Source organism: Callithrix jacchus, chromosome 19 (genome assembly GCF_049354715.1).
Source record: "Callithrix jacchus isolate 240 chromosome 19, calJac240_pri, whole genome shotgun sequence".
Classification (NCBI taxonomy): Eukaryota; Metazoa; Chordata; class Mammalia; order Primates; family Cebidae; genus Callithrix; species Callithrix jacchus.
Window position 1 is genome coordinate 4,525,077 of NC_133520.1, and position 21,277 is coordinate 4,546,353.

Below are 21,277 nucleotides of genomic sequence, written 5' to 3' on the forward strand. Positions count from 1 at the left end.
TCGCTAGTAAAAATACAAAAATTAAAAAGAAAAAATAGCACACTGGTTAGGCAGAAAGAAAAAACACAAAAAAATTAGTCAGGCATGGTGGCCTGCATCTGTAATCCCAGCTACTCAGGAGGCTGAGGCAGCAGAATCACTTGAACACAGAAGGCAGAGGTTGCAGTGAGTTGAGATCGTGCCACTGCACACCAGCCTGAGCAACAGAGTGAGACTCTGTCTAAAAAAAAAGAGAGACACGGTTGTAAGAAATAGTTCACTTTCCTCTTAATTCTACTATCAGAAATACAATAGTGCAACAAGGTTGAATTTCAAAAGTCACAATAAATACAACAGTACTGCAAGTGGCAGCTGATAGTCAACCTCAGTATCTGGGAGGCAACAGGGAATAGTGGTGACTCTGGTAAATTGAAAAGCACATAACCTGTATAAAAGCAGAAGCCACTGTTAATGCCAACCATCTGTTTTGCAAAAGTGCGGATCCAAGTCTTTGAAGAGAAACCAGAAGTCCAGATTCCTATGTGTAATCTCTCTATTTTTCAGTATGGACTATTAGCTTAAAAGAAAAAGGAAAAGTCATGTGGTTACCACTTTGCTACCTCCCTTTACTACCTAGAGGCAATCTGACTGGGAAGAGAACTGTTCTGGAAGCCAGGGAGCCAAGATTGTTAAACCCAGCTCTGACACCAACCCACTTTCTTCCCCTGGGCAAAAGACCTAATCATCCAGGACCTCAGTTGCCTTGTCTAAAGTTTAGAGGTCCAAAATTCCTTTCTTTTTTTTTTTTTTGTTTTTTTGTTTTTTCGTTTGAGAGGGAGTCTTGCTCTGTCACCAGGCTGGAATGCAATGGCATGATTTCAGCTCACTGCACCCTCTGCCTCCTGGGTACATGCAATCCTCCTGCCTTAGCCTCCCAAGTAGATGGGCTTACAGGCAGGCGCCACCACGCCCAGCTAATTTTTGTATTTTTAGTAGAGAAAGGGTTTCACCATGTGGGCCAGGATGGTCTCAATGTCCTGACCTTGTAATCCACCCGCCTTGGGCTCCCAAAGTGCTGGGATTACAGCCGTTAGCCACCATCCGTGGCTCCAAAATTCCTTTCAATCCTAAAGTACAGCATACAGATGAATACATTTACTAGACAGTCAATGCCCACAAGAATAACCAGGGACATAATTAAATGAAAAACAAAATTAGATCAATGTGCCATAGCAGGCTCTATTACACTGTTTAGACATGGCCTTGGTGTGAGCAAGCTATTTGATTAACATAACCCCAAGAATGGGAACATGTTTACCAGAGCAGATCTCCTTTCCAATAGCCACCCACCCATGGGGACAAAAAAAAAGTACAGATCTCTAGCACATCATGACTCTGGCAGGAGCACCCCTCTATGAAACAGAACTCTTGGGTCTTTTGAACCCAGACCCAGGGTTTCAAGGGAATAATTCTGAGTCAGAACAAAGCTGACCAACAGGCTGCTCCAAGCCACAGGTCTTGCTTGGCAAGTTCACGCTCAGCCTACCTGAGATGAGCTTTGTAGTTGCCACATCATGGTCTCCCGCAGGAGCCAACCGTACTAGGAACAGCTCTTGTTACATAATCCTCAGCCATGCCCACGACTGTGCACGAGGACATGGCTTTGCCCTGCACAAAAGCACACAGGATTTTAGATATGGCATCTTGTTTTTCAGGGAGCACAGGAAGGAAACAGAAAATATGAGGCTGGAAAATAATGAGGATAGATAAATTAAGGGCCTTTCCCACCGTAAAGATTAAAATAAACACATTTCAGAACAAAAATGTTCACATTCTTGTGGTAATATTAACTGTGTGCCTTGGGCAAAGTGAAAGCCCAAATAATGGAAACCCATGTGAACTGTAACTGGTGGCTTCTTCACACAGGCCATCCTGACACAGATCACTCGGCGCCAAGTGAAATGCAGAGGGGGTACTGCCCCTACATTCCTAAGTGCTTTTGTGCCTCAGTTGTGAACAACAGGACTTTTATTTTGCTAGTAGCGGCTGCCAGTAAGTATCTAGTATGTCTTAAAGAATAATTTACCTTTGGCTCTAGAACGAGCTATGAACTTTCTTCAGTTCTATCTCCCTTACAGGCATTTTCTTCACTGTGTCCTTTCAATGCCCTGGCTTTAGTTAACCAGGGTGTTTATTCTAAAAGTCAGTTCATTCTTACCCTAAGGCCTTTGTATTACCTGTTCCCTCTGCATGGAATGCTCTTTACCCTGATGTCACAAGAGTAGTTCATTCAGATCTCAGCCTCAAGGGTACCCCTGAGAGAGGCCCTCCCTGGCCATTCAGCAGACAGGGTCATCCCAAGCACTGTGTCATGTGACCCTAATTTAATTCTCTGCCTAGCACTTCACACCACCTGACACATTTCCTGTTTATTTTTTTCTTTTTGATACACTTCCTGTTTCTTTCTTTTTGCTGGTCTTCCCTAGAAGATACAATATAAGACTAGAATACAAGTTTACATAAGCTTATATGAATATAAGCTCCATGGAAAGATTTTGTGTCTTGTTCACTGCATATTTCTAGCACCTCAAAGTGTCCTGCATATAGCAAGTGCTCAAAAAATATTTACTGAGGCAGTCTCTGAAGCTATTCTGGCTCATGGGGCTTCCCAATAGTGTGTGTGTGTGTGTGTGTGTGTGTGTGTGTGTGTGTGTGTATGTGTGTATGTGTATGTGTTGAAAGAATGAATGGACAGTTGGATGGACGGAAGAATCCATTCAGCGAATATCCACAAAGTGCCTGTGGTATACTAGAAATACAATGAAGAGTAAGATCTTCCTTTGTGGACCCTACCAGGTCCCTACCAGGGAAGCCAGACATTATAGAATACATTGTGGTGGGAGAAATGCTTGAAGAAGCATTTCAAGCTCTTAACTTTCCTTAGAGATTACCCACATACTATGATCTTGGTATGGGTATGAGGGTAATCGCCAAGGAAAGTTATCAGCTGGTCAAAAGGACAAGACTGAGAAGAGGGGTAGCAGGCAAGGCAACTGAGAAGCATCGCAGTAAGTCTGAAAGCAGCCATGGGTTCCAGGAGCCCCAAGATGTCTAGTGTGACTGGAGCCACAGGTGAGGGACTTGAGTAAGACCAGGCCTCGAAAGACAAGCATGGGCCAGTTCTTAGGGACCCACGCGGACCAGTACCTGGGCATTAGATTTTATCACCTAAGCAGTAAGGGCCACTGAAATCGTTTTACATAGTTTTAAGTGGGGAAGTGACATAATGGTTTCATGCCTTATAAGATAATTTTGTAGCCGGGGGTGGTGGTGCGTGCCTATAGTCCTAGCTCAGGAGGCTGAGACGGGAGGATCACTTGAGCCTGGGAATTCAAGTCAGCAGTGAGCTATGATCGCCCCACTGCACTCCAGCCTGGCTGACAAGGCAAGACCCCCTCTCCTGAAATAAAATAAAATAAAAGGCCAGGTGTGGTGGCCCACGCCCATAATCCCAGCACTTTGGGAAGCCGAGAAGGGCAGATCACCTGAGGTCAGGAGTTCAAGACCAGCCTGACCAACATGGAGAAAGCCCATCTCTAGTAAAAATGAAAAATTTGCCAGGCATGGTGGTGCATGCCTGTGATCCCAGCTACTTGGGAGGCTGAGGCAGGAATGTCGCTTGAACCTGGGAGGCAGAAGTTGCGGTGAGCCAAGATTGCACTGCACTCCAGCCTTGGCAATAAGAGCAAAACTCCGTCTCAAAAAAAAAAAAAGATAATTTTGGTACCAGTGACAGCAACAAATTAGAGAAAAGAGTAAACCATTCAGGTGGTTATTGCCTTATCCAGGTGGAATAAAAAAATGTAAACCCAAACTATTAGTGGCAATGGAGATGGAAGAGAAGAGACAGATTAAAAGCTATTAAAAGGGTAGGATCAATAGAGCTTAGTGACACAGAAGATGCAGGAGGTGAAAGAGAATCCCAGTTTCTGATTCATGTCAGTGGGAGAAATTGTGACGTTCTTCATGGAAATGAATGGCCCTCAGGCAGGCGTGAGGCCTCTGGAGCTCTAAATTCACTCTGCCTGTGAGGTGGCTAAATCTAAGTCCACTTGCTTGCATGAGCTCATGGACACTTGCCCAAGGGGCTATCTGTGGTCCTAGCATATATGTGAGTTTAGCTGCTGAATAAGTAAGTGCATGTAAAAGTCCCTCTGGTGTGCGTACATCAAATCTACAGTGCTGCTGATTTATCTGTTTATAACGATACACGTGGGACTGTACTGCACAGCCATTTTGGGAGGCACACACTGATCCATCACCAGGACACATGACTATTGGTCTAAATATAGATGTGCCTGTCACCTCAGAGAAAGAACAGACCAGAAGTCATGATTCCACTTACTCCAAGGAAACTTTAAGGTGACAAACTTGAAAAAAATCAATGAATGTAATGTTTCTTAAGTCTGAATCTGATCTAAAGATCAAATTATAATTACCTCCCCTATGTTTCATTTTTCTTGACTTTAATTGCTAATTTAACCCCAGCCTCTTCTAAGGTAATCCCATTTCCATTCCAAGATAATTCTGACAGTCCTCAAGGGACATCTCACAGGTACTCAAAAGCAAGTACAATCAGCAAGACGCTCTGTGGGGATCTCCAGTTTATTTCTGATGGTTTTCTTGTGTGTGTTTTTGTGTTTTTTTTTGAGAGACAGGATCTTAATCTGTCGTCCAGGCTGGAGTACAGTGGCATAATCATAGTTCATTGTGGCCTCAGCCTCCTAGGCTCAAGCAGTCCTCCCACCTCAGCCTCCCGAGTAGCTGGGACCACAGGCATTGCCGCCGTGTTTACTCATTTTCTCCTCCTCCAGCCCCCATCTGCTGCTGCCACTCGAAACACTATATGATGTTAAGAGCATGGGCTCTAGTGACTGCCAGCTTGGGTTGGAATCCTGGCTTTGCCCTTGATGAGCTGTGTGACCCTGGGCAAATTATTTAGCCCGTCTGTGCCTTAGTTTCCACCCTAAGTGGAACAATAATATTATTATTACCATCATTAATCTCTAGCCTACCTCGTGGGAGGTGCTTGTGATGAGTAAATGGGTTAATGTTTATAAAGTGATTAGAATAGTACCTAAAGCATAGCAGGCACTAAATAAACGCCAGCTATTATTTTTACTACCACCATTCCTACCGGCCATGGGGATGCCTCTGGTGGTCCTGCCATAGGTTGCCAAAGCCACAGGGGTTCATTATAAGGTAAGGGACAATGCCCTCTCTTTGTAATATGACATCAAAGGCAGATACAGCTTATGTCCAGTGTTTCCTGAAATTACCACTGTGATAGTTAAATTTAGGTGCCGACTTGACTGGATTAAGGAATAGAAAAATAGTGAAGCACTGTTTCTGGGTGTGTCTGCCAGGGTTTCCAGAGGAGACTGGTGTGTGAGTCAGTGGACTGAGTGGGGAAGACCCACCCTCAATGTGGGCGGGCACCATCCAACTGGCTGGGGGCCCAGATAGAACAAAAAAAGGAGAGAAAAGGATTTCCTCTCTACTGCAGCTGGGACACTCTCCTCCTCCTGCCCTCAGACATTAGAACTCCAGGCTCTCTGGCCTTGAGACTCCAGGACTTAACCAGCAGCCCCCTAGGTTCCTGGGTTTTCCACCTCAGAGAAGTACACCATCAGCTTCCCTGGTTCTGAGGCTTTCAGACTTGGACTGAGCCACACTACCAGCATTCCAGGGGCTCCCACTTGCAGATGCCCTATTAAGGGACTTAGCCTCCAGAATCAAGAGGATCAATTCCCTAATAAACTCCTTCTCATACATCTATAGATCTAAGTCTATCCTGTTGGTTCTGTTTCTTGAGAGAACCCTGACTAACACAATTCCTAAAAGTTCTTTACATTTTTACTTGCATCCTGTCCTTCTTACATTATCCTCTAAGGGACTGAGATGAGCTGTAAACCCATGGGCACCCAAGCTAGAAGGCAAGTGAGTGACCGACACTACCTACCCTCTGCTGCCCCAGTGAAAGGGCTCTGTTGGGCCGGGCACGGTGGCTCACGCCTATAATCCCAGCACTTTGGAAGGCCGAGACGGGTGGATCACGAGGTCAAGAGATCAAGACCATCCTGGTCAACATGGTGAAACCCCATCTCTACTAAAAATACAAAAAATTAGCTGGGCATGGTGGCGCACGCCTGTAATCCCAGCTACTCAGGAGGCTGAAGCAGGAGAATTGGAGAATTGCTTGAACCCAGGAGGCAGACGTTGCAGTGAGCCAAGATAGAGCCATTGCACTCCAGCCTGGGTAACAAGAGTGAAACTCTGTCTCAAAAAAAAAAGAGGGCTCTGTTATAGGCTCAGCTGGGTCCAGTCTGGTTCCAGCTCCCTTAGGATGAATTCTGCCCAGGATACTCTTTCCTTCCTTACCTAGATAGACTTTTTTGAGTCCCCCTCTTCCCAGTGCTTCCAAAGGGGAATTTAAATCTGATCTTTTAAAAATAATGAAACACCAGCTGTATCATTAAGTTATTTCTAAGTGGAATTTAGACTTAATTTGAGTCTTTTAACAGTAGACTCTTAAATGAAGCTCCTTAATTCAAGGCTAAAGAATACTACTGATGTGGGCATTCATCTTTGATGATTAAGTCCCTGTTGATAGTCTTAACATTAGGACAGGAAGAGAAAAATGAAATTTTAAACATATCATTTACATTAGCATCAAAAAACATCTAATACCTAGGAATAGATCTAATAAAAGATGGGCAAGACTTCTACACAGAAAACCATGAAACATTACTATGAAAAATTAAAGACTTAAAGAACTAGATAAGTAGAGAAACATGCTATATTCCTAGACACAAAGATTTGATATTATAAAGATGTCTGTTCTCCCCAAATTGACTCAAAGATTGAATGCAGCTCCCATCAAAATTTCATAAAATTTTTTGTGGAAATTGACAAGATGAGTCTACATTTTATATAAAATGCAAAGGGCCAAGAATAGCCAAGACAATACTGACCAAAAAAAAGTTGAAATAATTATACTAACAGATGGCAAACTTATTATAAAATTACAGCACCAATTAAGTCAGTATAGTATTAGCCCAAACTTTTGCCATTTAAAGCATAAAGATATGTGAATAAAGCAATTGAGCAGAGAGTTTAGAAACACACCCACACATGTACAGTGCTCTAATTTATAATGACATCACTGCAAGACAGAGGGGAAAGGATTTTGTTTACCCTGTGGTGTGGGTCAACTGAACATCCACATGGAAAAACAATGAACCGTGGCCCCTACCTCACACCAGTCAGAAAACTAAATTCCAGAATGGTTGTAGACATAAACATGAAAGGCAAAACATTGAAACTTCCAGACGATATAACACAGGAGAGTATCTTCATGCCCTTGCAGACAAGAAATGACTTCTAAAGTGAAACATGAAAAGCACAAACCATAAAGAGAACAACTGATGAACTGGATTTCATTAAGAACTTCTGTTCATCGAGACAACATTAAAAGAACGAAAACAAACCACACAGAGGGAAAAGAAATTTGTAGTGCATACATCCAACAAAACTCAGATCCAGAATATACACAGAATTCCACAAATCAATAATAAAGAGACATCACAATCTTTTTGTTTTTGTGGGTTTTTTTTTTTTTTTTTTGAGACAGAGTCTCACTCTGTAGCTCAGGCTGGAGTGCAATGGCACGATCTCGGCTCACTGCAACCTCCACCTCCCAAGTTCAAGCGATTCTCCTGCCTCAGACTCCCAGGTAGCTGAGATTACAGGCATGCACCACCATGCCCGGCGAATCTTCGTATTTCTAGTTGAGACAAGGTTTCACCATATAGACCAGGCTGATCTCGAACTCCTGACTCAGGTGACCCGCACACCTTGGCCTCCCAAAATGCTGGGATTATAGGTGTGAGCCACCATGCCCAGCCAAAAGGCAACACAATCTTAAAAGAGGAGGAACCAGCAAAAGACTTGAAAGGGCACTTCACAAAATACCCAATTAGCAAAAAAAAAATACATATATATATATAGACATACAAATGTGTATGTCTATACATACACTTACGTATTTATATACACACACACCATTAGTCATCAAAGAAATGCAAATCAAAACTACAATAAGATACTATAGGAGTTCTGGTAATGGTCTATTTCATGACTTGGGTGATGGTTTCACAGGTATGTTCACTTGAAAAAACTGAGTTGTACAATTAAGGATTTATATACTCCTCTCTACATACTATGTTTTTAAAAAATGTTGGCTAAAAAAAACCAGGGCCAGGTGTGGTGGCTCACCTCTGTAATCCCAGTACTTTGGGAGGCTGAGACAGGTGGATCACAAGATCAATAGTTTGAGACCAGCCTGACCAATATGGTGAAACCTCATCTCTACTAAAAATTCAAAAATCAGCCAGGCAAGGTGGTGTGCACCTGTAATCCCAGCTACTCAAAAGGCTGAGGCAGGAGAATTACCTGAACCTGGGAGGCAGAGGTTGCAGTGAGCTAAGACTGCGCCACTGCACTCCAGCCTGAGCAACAAAGCAAGACTCCATCTCAGGAAAAAAAAAACCCAAATGCAACTTGTGGACCTTTTTTGGATCCTGCTTCATATAAGTCAACTGTTAAAAGAGATTCTGAGACAGCTGGAAAAATTTGAAGATGAATGGCATATCTGATGACTATATTAATTTTTAGGTGTGATGATGGTATTATGGTAATATTTTCAAAAGAAGGTTTTATTTTTAGAGCTATAAGTAAACATATTATAAATAAATTAGTAAAAGTATAAGTAAATATATTATAAGTATATTTAATATAAGTAAATATATTATAAAGAAATAATAACCTCAATTTTTACTTCAAAATAATTAGGAGAGAGGATAGATAAAACAAGAACAGAGGAGTTGATAGCTATCATAGCTGGATGGGTGGGGACATGGGAATTGCTATAGCATCCTTTACCTTTATGTATGTTTAAAATATGGCATATTAAAAATTTTTTAAAATCTAGAGCAAATCCAAGGTTTTATACTCTTTGCCTATTTATGACTCTTCTCTTCTGCCTCTACCTGGCCTAATCAAGTAAGATTATATAGTAGCAATGCACATTCCACAAACACTGAATCCCTAGGCTATAAGGACCTCAAGAAATCGTCTTGGCCACCCCCTCACTATCAAGCAGTTTCTGAAACAGAGGACATCCCAAACCACATCTGCACACTGACCAGCACAGGCGACGGTGTGTCTACTCTCAGAGAATCAGCCTAAATATACATATATTATTAAGAACCTAGATAGGGCAGAGCAATCTTTACCTATATTCTTTGGGGTGTATGGCAAGATGAGGTCTCTAAGTAGCCTGGCTGCTCTAAAACAGAAGACTCTTAAAAGAGGCTCCTGTATTCTCCCTGAGCTGACCTTTCCTGATTTGTCCCTCAATATTAAGCTTATGCTATCGAGCCTCATCTCAGTTAGGAATCTGTAGCTTCCTTTGCCAGCTGACCTAGCTGGAGCTGCTAATGGAGTAATCAAGTATGAATTCCTGTATAAATCAAGTCTGGCTCTTATTCCAGGATTCAAGACTACTACAGGCCTACACAGTAGAAACCCTCATTAGATAGATGCAAGTGGTTAAAAACATAAACCTGGCTAGGGCCTTCTGACTTAATGTGTCTCCCAGGAAGCCCTGAGGTTTGGGAGGGCTTCTCAGTTCACATGGAAAGAAAATTCATTTTTAAATTTTTTTTAATTTTTAATTTTACTGCCATACAGAACTGCAAAGAAAATTCATTTCTTCCTTCTCGCCTTCCCTTGCTATTTCAAGGTGAAGTGTCCTAAACTGATAAATCTCCAAGTTAATGCCTAGCTTAATATGCTGTCCTTACTGGACATAATGTCTGTTTCAACAAGAACTTCTTGGAGAAATGAACTACACCTTTGGTACAAAGCATTCAGGTACCCCCCGTGATAGCTTCTAGAGGAAAGAAAATCTTTTAGTGTCCCTAATGGGTTCACTTACCTACTACTAATTTGGTTAATGACATGATACAGGCTTCAAAAATGAGGAGGCAAGCAAGGTTTCATATACCCAAAAAGGGAAAAGTTCAAAAATTAATGTATGGGACCTGCTCCATTTTTTTCTTTTAACCTCTAAGGAATTTAAACAATGGCTACTTTGTGGACTAACACAAGCCATCTCTGAAAAGCCATGTAATTAAGGGGTTGAGAATATGGCCCTGGAGCCATACACCAGCTATATGACCTCAAGTTTTCCATGCTTTGGTTTATCTCCTGGAAAATGGGGCCAATGAAAACACAGCCTGCATAAGGTTGATGGGAAGATTACGACAGTACAATATATGTAAAGCTCTTGGAACCATTGTCTTCCCACAGTGTTGGCTCCATTATTTCATTATCACAGAAGCCCTGCTGTGGACATGCACCATCACAGGGGAAAAAAAAGGATAAGAATGGAACAAGTGGGCACAGAATGAAATGAAAAGTGTTGTTGACACTCTGATTAAGCCTTAAACACATCTACTTCTATGCCATAGTATTTGTCAATAATCTGGGGAACAGAGAAAAAGACATTCTGAAATAAGGGGTCGGAGACATAGCAGAAAATGTACATCCTCATTTTTCAGGAATGTGCAGAGAAAGGCTACTCTTATGTGTGATTATACAAACCCCAGTAAAAGAGGCCAGGCTCTTGCCTGTAATCCCAGCATTTTGGGAGGCGGAGGCAGGAGAATCATTTGAGCCCAGGAGTTCAAGACCAGCCTGGGAAACATGGAGAGACACCGTCTTTATAAAAACTTAGCCAGGTGTGGTACTGTATGCCTCTGGTCCCAGCTACTCAGAAGGTTGAGGTGGGAGGGCTGCTTGAGCCCAGACAGTCGAGGGTGCAGTGAGCCAGGATCACGCTACCACCCTCCAGCCTGAGTGACAAAGGAAGACCCTGTCTCACAAAAAAAAAAAAAAAAAAAAAATTATGGGAATCAACAGATCTTTCAAACTGTTAGTCCTGAGTTTGCCAAGCACCCCTCCACTAGCCACAAGAAGCTAAGAGTTATTGTTTTGCTCTTTTGTTGTTAATGACTGGCATTCATGGTCTTTCATTCCACAGATTTTTTTAAATTTAGGTTATTATAATATTTCATGTTTGCCTATACATTTAATATTATTTAGTAAAGAGCACAACTTTTAAAAATAATAATAAACCTTAGAAGTCTCAAGATCCCTTCAACAATTTTTTTAATTTTATGAATAATCTAGTCTAAAATTTTTCAGTTTTAAATGCCTAGTTACTGGTCCATTATCTCTATAAAGGATGCACATACATATTCAGAAACATTTTCTTATGATAATTAGAATTTGTTAACAGTAATAATTGTGTTTTACCATTGATTATTATGATTATCATAAGGCCAGAGGGATGAACAACACATGTGAAACTGAGAAGAAGGAAGACTGCCCAAAGGGCCTGTTGTCTAGAGTCTACGCAGGGACTCCTGGGCTATTAATTATTTATCTACTTTTCAAAGTTAATAAATAGGAATGTCTTTTTGCCCTTTATTCCCTAGATGAATGTAACCAAATGAGAAATGGGGTGTGTGTGTGCAGAGATGGCAGTCTGAGAATATGAGAGGTATGGGTAATGAGAAGGAGATTTTAGAAAAACAAATACTTACTATCAAATATACTTAACAGCATTGCTTTATCTGGCATGTTTTTATTATGGCATGTTTATCTGGCATGTTTTTATTATGAGCATTTTGATGTTTTTTGAGTGTTCTTTTAAAAACATGAGTGCTTTAGAAGCATAACATTAATATAAAAAGAAAGAAAAATTATATGCAATCTCACAACCCAAATAACCCCTTGGCACTTTTTAGAAATACTTAATACTGTATACAGCTGTAAAATTCAAACACTAACAAGTAGTATTAAACGGAAAAAATAAGAACTTCTCTCGCTACCCCACTCCATCCACCAAAGAGAAACCAGTTTATGCTTTTCTTTTCTGTGAAAGAAAACAATATGTGCATATATGCATATATTTATTTACCAAAATGAATCGTATTATGCACACTATTTTGTAACATGCATTATTCACTTAATATCTTGGTACTATGTTTATATCAGGCAAATGATGATTACCACTTTCTTTTTGCTCTTAATGCTTCAGGCCAGAAGCGGCTGCTCATGTCTTTAATTCCAGCACTTTGGGAGGCAAAGGTAGGAGGACTGCTTGGGCCCAGAAGTTCAAGATCAGCCTTGGCAACATAGGGTGATCCTGTCTCTACAAAAAATAAAAAATTAGCCAGGTGTAGTGGTGTGCACCTGCAGTTCCAGCTACTCTGGAGGCTGGGGTGGAAGGATTACTTGAACTTTGGAGGTAGGGGCTGCAGTGAGCCATGATTGACTGCATCACTGTACTCCAGCCTGGACAACAGAGGAAGACCCTGACTCAAAATAAAATAATAACAATAATAATAATAATGCAGCCAGGTGCAGTGGCTCACGCCTGTAATCCCAACACTTTGGGAGGCTGAGACAGGTGGATCATGAGGTCAAGAGATGGAGACCATCCTGGCCAACATGGTGAAACTCTGTCTCTTATAAAAGCGCAAAAATTAGCGGGGTGTGGTGGCATGTGCCTGTATCTCAGCTACTCAGGAGGCTGAGGCAGGAGAATCACTTGAACCCGGAAAGCAAAGGTTGCAGTGAGCTGAGATCGCGCCACTGCACTCCAGCCTGGCAACAGAGCAAGACGCCATCTCAAATAAATAAAATAAAATAAAATAATGCTCCAGTGACTATCTTTGTATCCATAGCTGAGTGTTAAATTTTTTTTTCAAATACGATCCTACTGCACAGTCAGTGCTGCAAGTACAAACCACTCTAAGCAGTCTATCCCAGCTGCGTGGTACGGAAAGAACAATCTCATTTCTACGGTTCATTTCAGTTTCTTCAGGAAATTTCCTGCGACATTGTTATTTATATCAAAAGGGTCTCAAGAACATGAGATGGCTACTGAGAAGAGGACTGCTTTCCGCTGAGAGGAAGGTGAATATGTCTAAGTGTTCGCTGCTGACTGTAAAGGCGCCTGTGGCAAAGCAGTAGTCCTGTCTTTGCACTTAAATCCACCGGGTGTGCCACCCCTACCCTTGCTTACCGGAGTGTACTGAATGCCCATGGCATGAACAGAATGTTTGCAGAAGGGGAAAATAAGCAAGCTCTGGAGAGGCATGCATAGAACAGCAGGTAAAACTGCCAGATGACTGTGCCCTTCACCTGCTCATGGAAGACCAATATGAAGCAGTTTTCAGAGTCGTCTGCCCAGAGCTACAGAGGAATGCAGCCAAGTGGCAGGGCTGAGTAACAAAGTGACTACAGAGTCACGGTTCAGAAATAATAACCAAAAAACCATCTTATACTTCTGCATTTAGCTGCCTCAACTCCTTTCTAAATGATGAGGTATTTACATTTTATTTTAAAATATTTCTTATATTCATTATCTCATGACCCACACATTAACTCTAGCAGGCAGGTAGGCCAAGGTCATTATCCCCACTTTAGCGTGACATGCCTGAGGGTCTGTGAAAGTTAAATGACTTGGCCGGGCACGGTGGCTCACGCCTGTAATCCAAGCCCTGTCGGGGATCACCTGAGGTTGGGAGTTCAAGACCAGCCTGACCAACATGATGAAACCCCGTCTTTATAAAATTAAAAAAAAAAAAAAGAAACTTAAATGACTTGCCTCAAGTCAATCAGCTGACCAACTGTTCTGACTCAAGAACAGTGCTCTCCTGAATTCTCCAATCCTACACAGGCCCAGCAAGTCCAGCTGGACAACTTTAGCGCCCTAAAGAAAAGCTAGGAATGAAGCTGGAGACATAAATATAAAAATATTCCTTCCCGAAGTCACCTGAGATCTGAAAACTATCTCTTCCTAACAAAATTTAACAAATCAAATACCAATGTTGCTAAGCACAAAATTGATATACCAAACTTGAATCTTGACAGAACTATAATCTCTACTAGTTACAAAGACTTGTGAGAAATGTTGCTTTTATGTTTTATTATAAACACTTAGACTATCTCCGCTTTTTTAAATATGGTAGAGTTTAATTTTTACAGTTAAGATATTGTTTTGGGGTCAGGCGTGGTGGCTCACACCTGTAATTCTAACCTTTTGGGAGGCCAAGGCTGGAGGATCACTTGAGCTCAGGAGTTTGAGACCAGCCTAGGCAACAGAGAAACTGTGTCTGTATTAAAAAAGAAAAATACAAAAAAAAAGCCATTGCCATGGGCAGTACTAGATTTATCATTTATACACCCAACACCTATTTCTTGAGTTGCCTTCTAGTCTAGTCTGGACTGGCTTACATGAACGTTTTTCAAACTTTTTTGACAATGGCCTACAGAAGAAATATATTTTACTTTGTAAAACACAGGTGTGTGTCCGTCATTAAAACAAACATTTCACGGAAGAATCACCCCTCTTTTCAGTGATTCCCTTGGCTTTCTTCCACGCTTTTATACTTTGCCACCTTATTTTTTAAAATACAACTTATGGCCCACTAAATGGATTTCATGACTTACAAATGGGTCACAACCCAAAAGCTGAAAAACGCTGGCTAAGATGGACAATACACAGATCATGCCTCAAGGCATTTATACATGAGTTGGGAATCTCATACAATTCACAGACCTCTTAGAGTTGAAAAGGCCTAGAGGTCAATTATTCAACTATCTACTCTATACTTGATGCTATAGCATCCCTGACAAAAGGTGAGACAAGTGAAAAAGCCTTGCTTGCTATTTCAAGGACAAGAAGTTACCTCTTACTTGGAACCTAGCACAGGATTGGTCAAATAGAATTTCAAGGACAAGAAGTTACCTCTTACTTGGAACCTAGCACAGGATTGGTCAAACAGAGACCTGTTAAAACAGTACAGAAACAAATACAAATGAATCGAGTATCAAAATATATACTTGATTTCTTTTTCCTAAACCCATCTTAGTCTTTTTTAGGCGGAGGGTGAAAAGGGGAAGGTAAATCGGGGGATAGAGGTCTAGAAAGGCTTCTCTCTGATGACCTGAAGAAGGGGTCTTAGCAAGTTACATCACAAGCAGCCTTTGCAATTGAGGAGCCTAATAAATGACACTCACAATGATGGCTGGAACGGTGGAAGTCAGGAAAGGCTCCCCTATGGAGGTTTGAAATGAGCTGAGTCTTGAAAGACTGACTGGAATCAGACAGGTGAATAAAAGATGGAAGAGTGTAGTCAAAGACACTGAAGAAGAAATGAGCCAGAATATTTGGGGGATAGCAGATGGGTCCCTGAAGAGGAGCAATAAGAAATGAAGCCAAAAAGAAAGACTGAAACCAACCTGTGGTGAGAAAGACAGAATTTGGATTTTATTCCATAGGTAATGTGGTGTTACTGAAGGTTCCTCAGTGTGTAGAGTGGTATTTCAGAATTATTCATCTGCACATAGACCTGAAACTTGGTTCTAGAAAGACCTAAAAACCAAGAGTTCAGATAGCAGATTCTCAAGCTGTGTTTTAGTACAGAGAAAAATGTTCCGTAATGCACATCATAAATTCAGAATTCTAACATGAGCAGTCTTGGTTACTTAAAAAAGTAGAAAAACTGGAATATACATATTGAGTTTAGATAACAATGGAGTCCAATTTCTTTTTCATCATTTAACTTTTGTTAATAAAGTGTGAGCTTTGTCTGTAGCTGCCACTATGTGACTGATTTCCTTTATAAAATCTACAGACTTTACCGAGATGCAACTCTTCAATGATGCCATGGGCCTAATAAATTATTATAAACCATTTTGCAAAAATTAAATTTTGCCTAAACAACACTTTTAATAATAAGGTTGTCTAAAGTTAATATACGAACAGGGCTCTCTGAAGGTGTTAACTATCTAGTAATTCAGGCTCTGCTGGATACAATGACCGAGCCCTACAAACCTCAGCTAGAACTCAGGTCTGCCTCAGGTGAATATAAACACTGTATGTGAGTCACCTTGCAATTACAGCTGCCACCTGGAAGCATACTTAAGCAGTAAGAACCACAAAACCAAAGCCCTGTAAGATCCTGCATTGGCCTTCTTCTTCCTTCTTCCTGTCTGAGGATCCATAAAGCTCAGGATTCTTTACTCATCAGCATCATTTCTCATTGTATTTCCAAACTGAAAAAGGACTGTCTCCAAAGGCCTCAAAATTACTTTCATTTATTAGTATAACTGAATTAGTATATCAGATATGCATGATGTATTCATTAGAACCGATGGTGTTTTTTTCCCCTCCCCACAGGAAAACTACTTCAGAGAAAGGCTTCTGAGAAAATGTTTGTACATATCGAGTATATACGCTATCAACCACATACATGAAAATAATTGTTTGGGGATGATGCAGACCATTTGCCAAAGATTAAGATTCAGCCCAGTTCCTTGTCGTCACATTTCTGCATTCACATAAATTGGTAAGTCATGATGGCATGGAAGCCTCACATGCCACATAAAAATTTCAAGCCTGGATCTGAATTGGTGCCTGAATCCTCCTCAGAATGCATACTTTGGAGGCAACTGTTTGGTTTATGTTACTGCTCCCTAAACTGGGCAGTGATTCAAGAGGCAGCTGGAAGAGAGAAGGAGGCGCTGGGCAAGTGCTAAAAAAGTGAAGCCTCAACAGCAGAGTCCCTCCCCTCCTCTACACACCACACAGCCTTTTTGTGACTTCTTGTCCCCATCAGATATTCTCCGATAGACTAGCTGACCTTCCCAGGGTGGAACAGAGTCTCACTGGCTCATTATCTCAAAGCTCCCGGGATAGCCCCGGGTACAGCAACTGTGTGACACTTGGCTGTGGAAATTCAAGTTTTTCTACCCTAAAACAGGAGGTTGTGAAACCCGATTTCGGTCCCGGTTACCACTGAGCGAGGAGCCTACCACAGCCCTGTGCCTGGAAGTTCTTGCCACTCAACCTTGCCCTCTGCTCCACCCTCACCTTCAGCACCTAATGGAGAAGCTGCAGTGTCTCCGCACACCTTACTTGCCCCGGCCACACCGGTGGACACACGCACGCACGCCAACTCTAACATCCCGTGCACGCCCGGCCTCTGAGGGCGGCTAGAACTTACTGCTCGCTGAGCCAGCCGAGCCAGGGCGCAGGGGGAGAGGCCCGAGCTGGGCCGGGGATAGGATCGGACCAGATAGGAGTCGGGGTCGGGGTCGGGGCAGACCCCGCCTGCCCGCCGGCCTCCCTCCCCTGACCCCAGGGCCAGCCTCGGCGCACGTGCTGGGTGACAGGCCCCCTATAGGTTCCATACCTGCCACCGGAAGTGAGTGAGGAGGGCAGTATAGGCATTTCCTGTGACGCGAGCGCCTGGACTCCATTAGGCAGCAGCTGGGGGAAGAATCAACACACCAGGGAGCAGAGCGGAGCGGACCGGAGGACAGAGGCGGCAGCTGCCTCCGCTGCCGCCCGCCGCCGCCGCCACTGCCGGGGCTCAGCCCAGCGGCGGGCCCCGCGCCCCCGCAGCCGCCCCGCGGCGCTCCCCGGCGCGACCCCCGGGCCGCGCACCTCGAGCTGCCTCCGGGAGGGGGGGGGGAAAGGGCCCGGATCCTCCTTCTCCCCCTCCTCCTCCTCCTCCTCCCCCTCCTCTCACCCCCACCCTCCTGCCCTGACCCCCTCCCCGCCTCCCCGGCCCCCCTCACCCCGACCCTCTCCCCGGCCCCCGCCTCCCCTCCCCCGCCTCGCCCCACCGGCTTCCCACCACGGCCTCTCTCGGCGAGGAAACTCTGGCCTCCGCTTCCTCCTCCTCCGACTCGGACACCGGCGGAGCCTCCCCGCCCCCGCGGAAGAAACCCCGAGCCTCGGCGGCGGAGGGAGCAGGAGAGCCCGGGGCTTCGGCAGGCAGAGCAGGCCTCTCCCCTCCGTCCTCGTCGTCCTCGTCCTCCTCCTCCTCCTCCTCCTCCGTGGTGGTAGTGGTGGGACTCCCCCCGGCTGCTGCCCCTCCCGCCGCCGCTGCTGCTGTCCCCCACCGAAGTAGCGGCCACAGCCTGGTCAGCGGCAGCATCATGCAGGCCAACGGGGCAGGAGGAGGAGGAGGAGGTGGCGGTGGAGGAGGAGGGGGCGGCGGGGGCCAGGGACAGACCCAGGAACTCGGCTGCTTGTCGGCCCAGAACGGGGAGTCATCCCCCTCGTCGTCGTCGTCCGCGGGGGACCTGGCCCACGCCAATGGGCTGCTGCCTTCCGCCCCCTCCGCCGCCAGCAACAATAGCAACAGCCTGAATGTCAATAACGGGGTTCCCGGCGGGGCGGCCGCCGCAGCCTCAGCCACCGTCGCAGCTGCCTCCGCCACCACCGCCGCCGCCTCTTCCTTGGCCACCCCAGAACTGGGCAGCAGCCTCAAGAAGAAGAAGCGGCTCTCCCAGTCCGATGAGGATGTCATTAGGCTAATAGGACAGCACTTGAATGGCTTAGGGCTCAAGTAAGTATCCCTTACCGGCAGCTGGTGATGGACAGACTGAGGGACGGAGGCTCCTGGGGGGGAAGGGGAAGGGGCGGAGGGGGGAGGGGGCTGGAAAGAGCTCGGTCAAAGAGAAGGACTGCTGGGCACGCAGGGCCCTGTACACAGGAGGACGCGGCTCAGACAGGCCGACCGGGGAGGAGGAGCGGACCTGAAAGGAAATAGGGGAAAATCAATCAGTCTGACAAATTGTGAGACGAGACAGGCGTTTGAGGGGATGGGAATGGTTAGGGGAAACCCACAGAATGACTCCTCCCCACGCACCTTCAGAGCTTAATTGTCTGTCAATAAAGACAGATGCGGGAGTGTGTCTCTGTATGTGTTGGGGGAGGGGTGGATTAGAGCTGGTGGAAATAATGAACCTTGGAGGATTTGTTTTTCAAGTGTATCTTAGAGGCATCTTTGTGGGACACCTCCCCACCCCCAACCGTGGCAGACAACAACCCGAGCAAACTACCAATCAGGAAAGACAATCACCTACAAGTGTTTATGGGAACGGAGGGGCTGGGATAATTTGGAAAGAGGTTGAATAAATCTGATGGGAATAATGAAGATACAGTGTTGATGTCGTTTAAAGGCCCTTGTGTGTGTACAAGAGGCCTAACCCTAACTACTCTGAAATCTCAGTTTAATACCAAGAATATGATCGCCTCAGACAAGGGGATATCTGATCTGGTGAATCAATTGTTTTCAAATACAATTTAGGTGGCCTTGTATACCTAACACAGGGTGAAAGTAGACAGCGACCTTGGACAAAAACCACCGCTTTGTATACACAAAGAAAAACTAAGTGGGTGGAAGGTAGGATTGGTGGGAGTGCCTGAGGAAGGAGGTGCAAGAGGCAGAGTCAGAATGAAATGAAGGGGGGAAGATGCAGCAGTAGTCAGTTTCCTGCATTCAAAGTGCAGATTGAAATAAGCTCTCAGGCTAGCCGCTGAGTACTTTTGCATTTATGGATTTCTGGGGAAGTGGGGAGGAGAACAGAACTTTTTAAAAGTGACATAAGTATTTTGATTTTCAGATAGATTAAGTAGAGCTGAATAAGAAAGCATTGAAACATAAGCACAAAAAATAATAAGACTCATAAATGAAGGTTCTTAGATACCAGAATACATTAGGGAAGAAAATACAGTTGATGAATCTTTTAAGCTCTCAACAAATATGTGGAAGAATTCTCTTTATTCCCTAGGGAAAAGGATTAGTATGAAAACAGATTTTATAAATGCTAACAGAACATAATACTGAGACAAGAAGCAAGCTGACAGCAGCAGGAGGAAATAACTCGTGACTGTTTGGAACCTACACCATAGTAAATTTGCTATTTTTAGTAGAGAGAGAAAGGAAATGATTTTTGATGCTGGATTTATTTTAATTTTAAAGATTGACCTAGTAGAATTTCTATGCAAATATAGTATCTGGATGTAAGCCCTTACCCAACATGGGTCGTCTCTGTCACCTTGTGTGGAGCTAACAATTTTTATATTTCAAAATGTAACATAAGTAGTATGTAGATCCTAGTTTGTCATTTATTTGACTAGTTGGTTACAGCACATTTTTAGAAATTTTATACTTTATACATTAAATTGAGGCATTAAATGGCAAACTAGGAAGAACTTACATTGATTCTGATTTCAAGAAAGGTTTTTAACTTGACTAGGAAAAAATGTAAGTGTCAGTCTGAAATCAAGTTTGTTTAACCAAGCACATGAAAGCTATTTTTTTCTTCATCATGAGGCTAGCTTAAAAACTTTGCAACTGTTTTCATGGACATGAGTTTATTTGGAAGATTAAAATCCTAAAGTTGGTCAGGTCTGTTTTACACTGTATCTCTCCTGCAGCCAGACTGTTGATCTCCTCATGCAAGAGTCAGGATGTCGTTTAGAACATCCTTCTGCTACCAAATTCCGAAATCATGTCATGGAAGGAGACTGGGATAAGGTAAAGTAGGGCATATAGAGCTGTGTGACTGCTGCTAAAATTACATATTTGATGTACATTTTGTGACATTTCTGTTTTTCTTTTATACCAATTTTTACAGGCAGAAAATGACCTGAATGAACTAAAGCCTTTAGTGCATTCTCCTCATGCTATTGTGGTAAGAGGCGCACTTGAAATCTCTCAAACGTTGTTGGGAATAATTGTGGTAAATACACTTTTGTTCTTAGTTTCACATTTATGCTTATTTTAATAGGTTATTGATAACTCTAGGCTTCTGCCTCTTATTAAAAAATGAGGCCTAAAAGTAAATTTCATATAATTTGTAAATGAGGATGAATATAATGTTTTAAAGTATGAGTTTTATATTTTTAAAATAATACTTATTAAATGTGTCATTTGAACCGACTTTATAAATTGAGCTCTACAAAAAAATATATATTGAAAGATCTTTGTGCTTTCAGTGCTGCTAATAGGAGTTTTATATTTATAGAGTTAAAGATAAATTATACTTTTGTTACTCATAATACTGAATGTGCTGGTTGAAGAAAAAATGTGTCTGGGTGTGTGGATATCCATACAGTCTTAAGAAGGTGATACATTAATTATCTTTTTTGTTAATCTTTGAGAATTATAGTTAATTCAAACCAACTCCGTTGGTGTGCTGGCCATTTTCCATTCTTGCATTCCAGTTGTGTGAATTGACAGTGTCAAAGTTTGTACAATACATACCGCTCTGGTGGAGGGTTTGTATGCAAGATTTG

The 21,277-nt window shown here is 43.2% G+C and overlaps 2 protein-coding genes across 10 annotated transcripts in view; one reads left to right on the forward strand and one right to left on the reverse strand.

Annotated features, from left to right (window-relative positions):
* Window positions 1-18,712, reverse strand: part of CNIH3 (cornichon family AMPA receptor auxiliary protein 3) — a 336,804-nt gene extending 318,092 nt beyond the window's left edge. Inside the window, exon 1 of one of the 6 annotated variants that reach the window (XM_035280719.3) lies at window positions 18,555-18,712. The gene's annotated coding sequence lies outside the window, so the exon portion shown is untranslated. Of the gene's footprint in view, window positions 1-1,525; window positions 17,644-18,554 lie in introns of those variants that run through there. The other 5 variants (XM_017966454.4, XM_017966455.5, XM_035280718.3 and 2 more) reach the window with 5 other exon arrangements.
* The window catches only part of WDR26 (WD repeat domain 26), a 43,533-nt gene continuing 39,699 nt past the window's right edge, over window positions 17,444-21,277 (forward strand). For 2 of the 4 annotated variants that reach the window (XM_054248017.2, XM_003735214.6), the window contains exons 1-3: window positions 17,444-18,539; window positions 20,417-20,516; window positions 20,617-20,721. In XM_054248017.2, coding sequence (XP_054103992.1) covers window positions 18,127-18,539; window positions 20,417-20,516; window positions 20,617-20,721 — 618 coding nt within the window. In that variant the 5' untranslated portion in view covers window positions 17,444-18,126. The remainder of the gene's footprint in view (window positions 18,540-20,416; window positions 20,517-20,616; window positions 20,722-21,277) is intronic. The other 2 variants (XM_054248018.2, XM_035280715.3) reach the window with 1 other exon arrangement.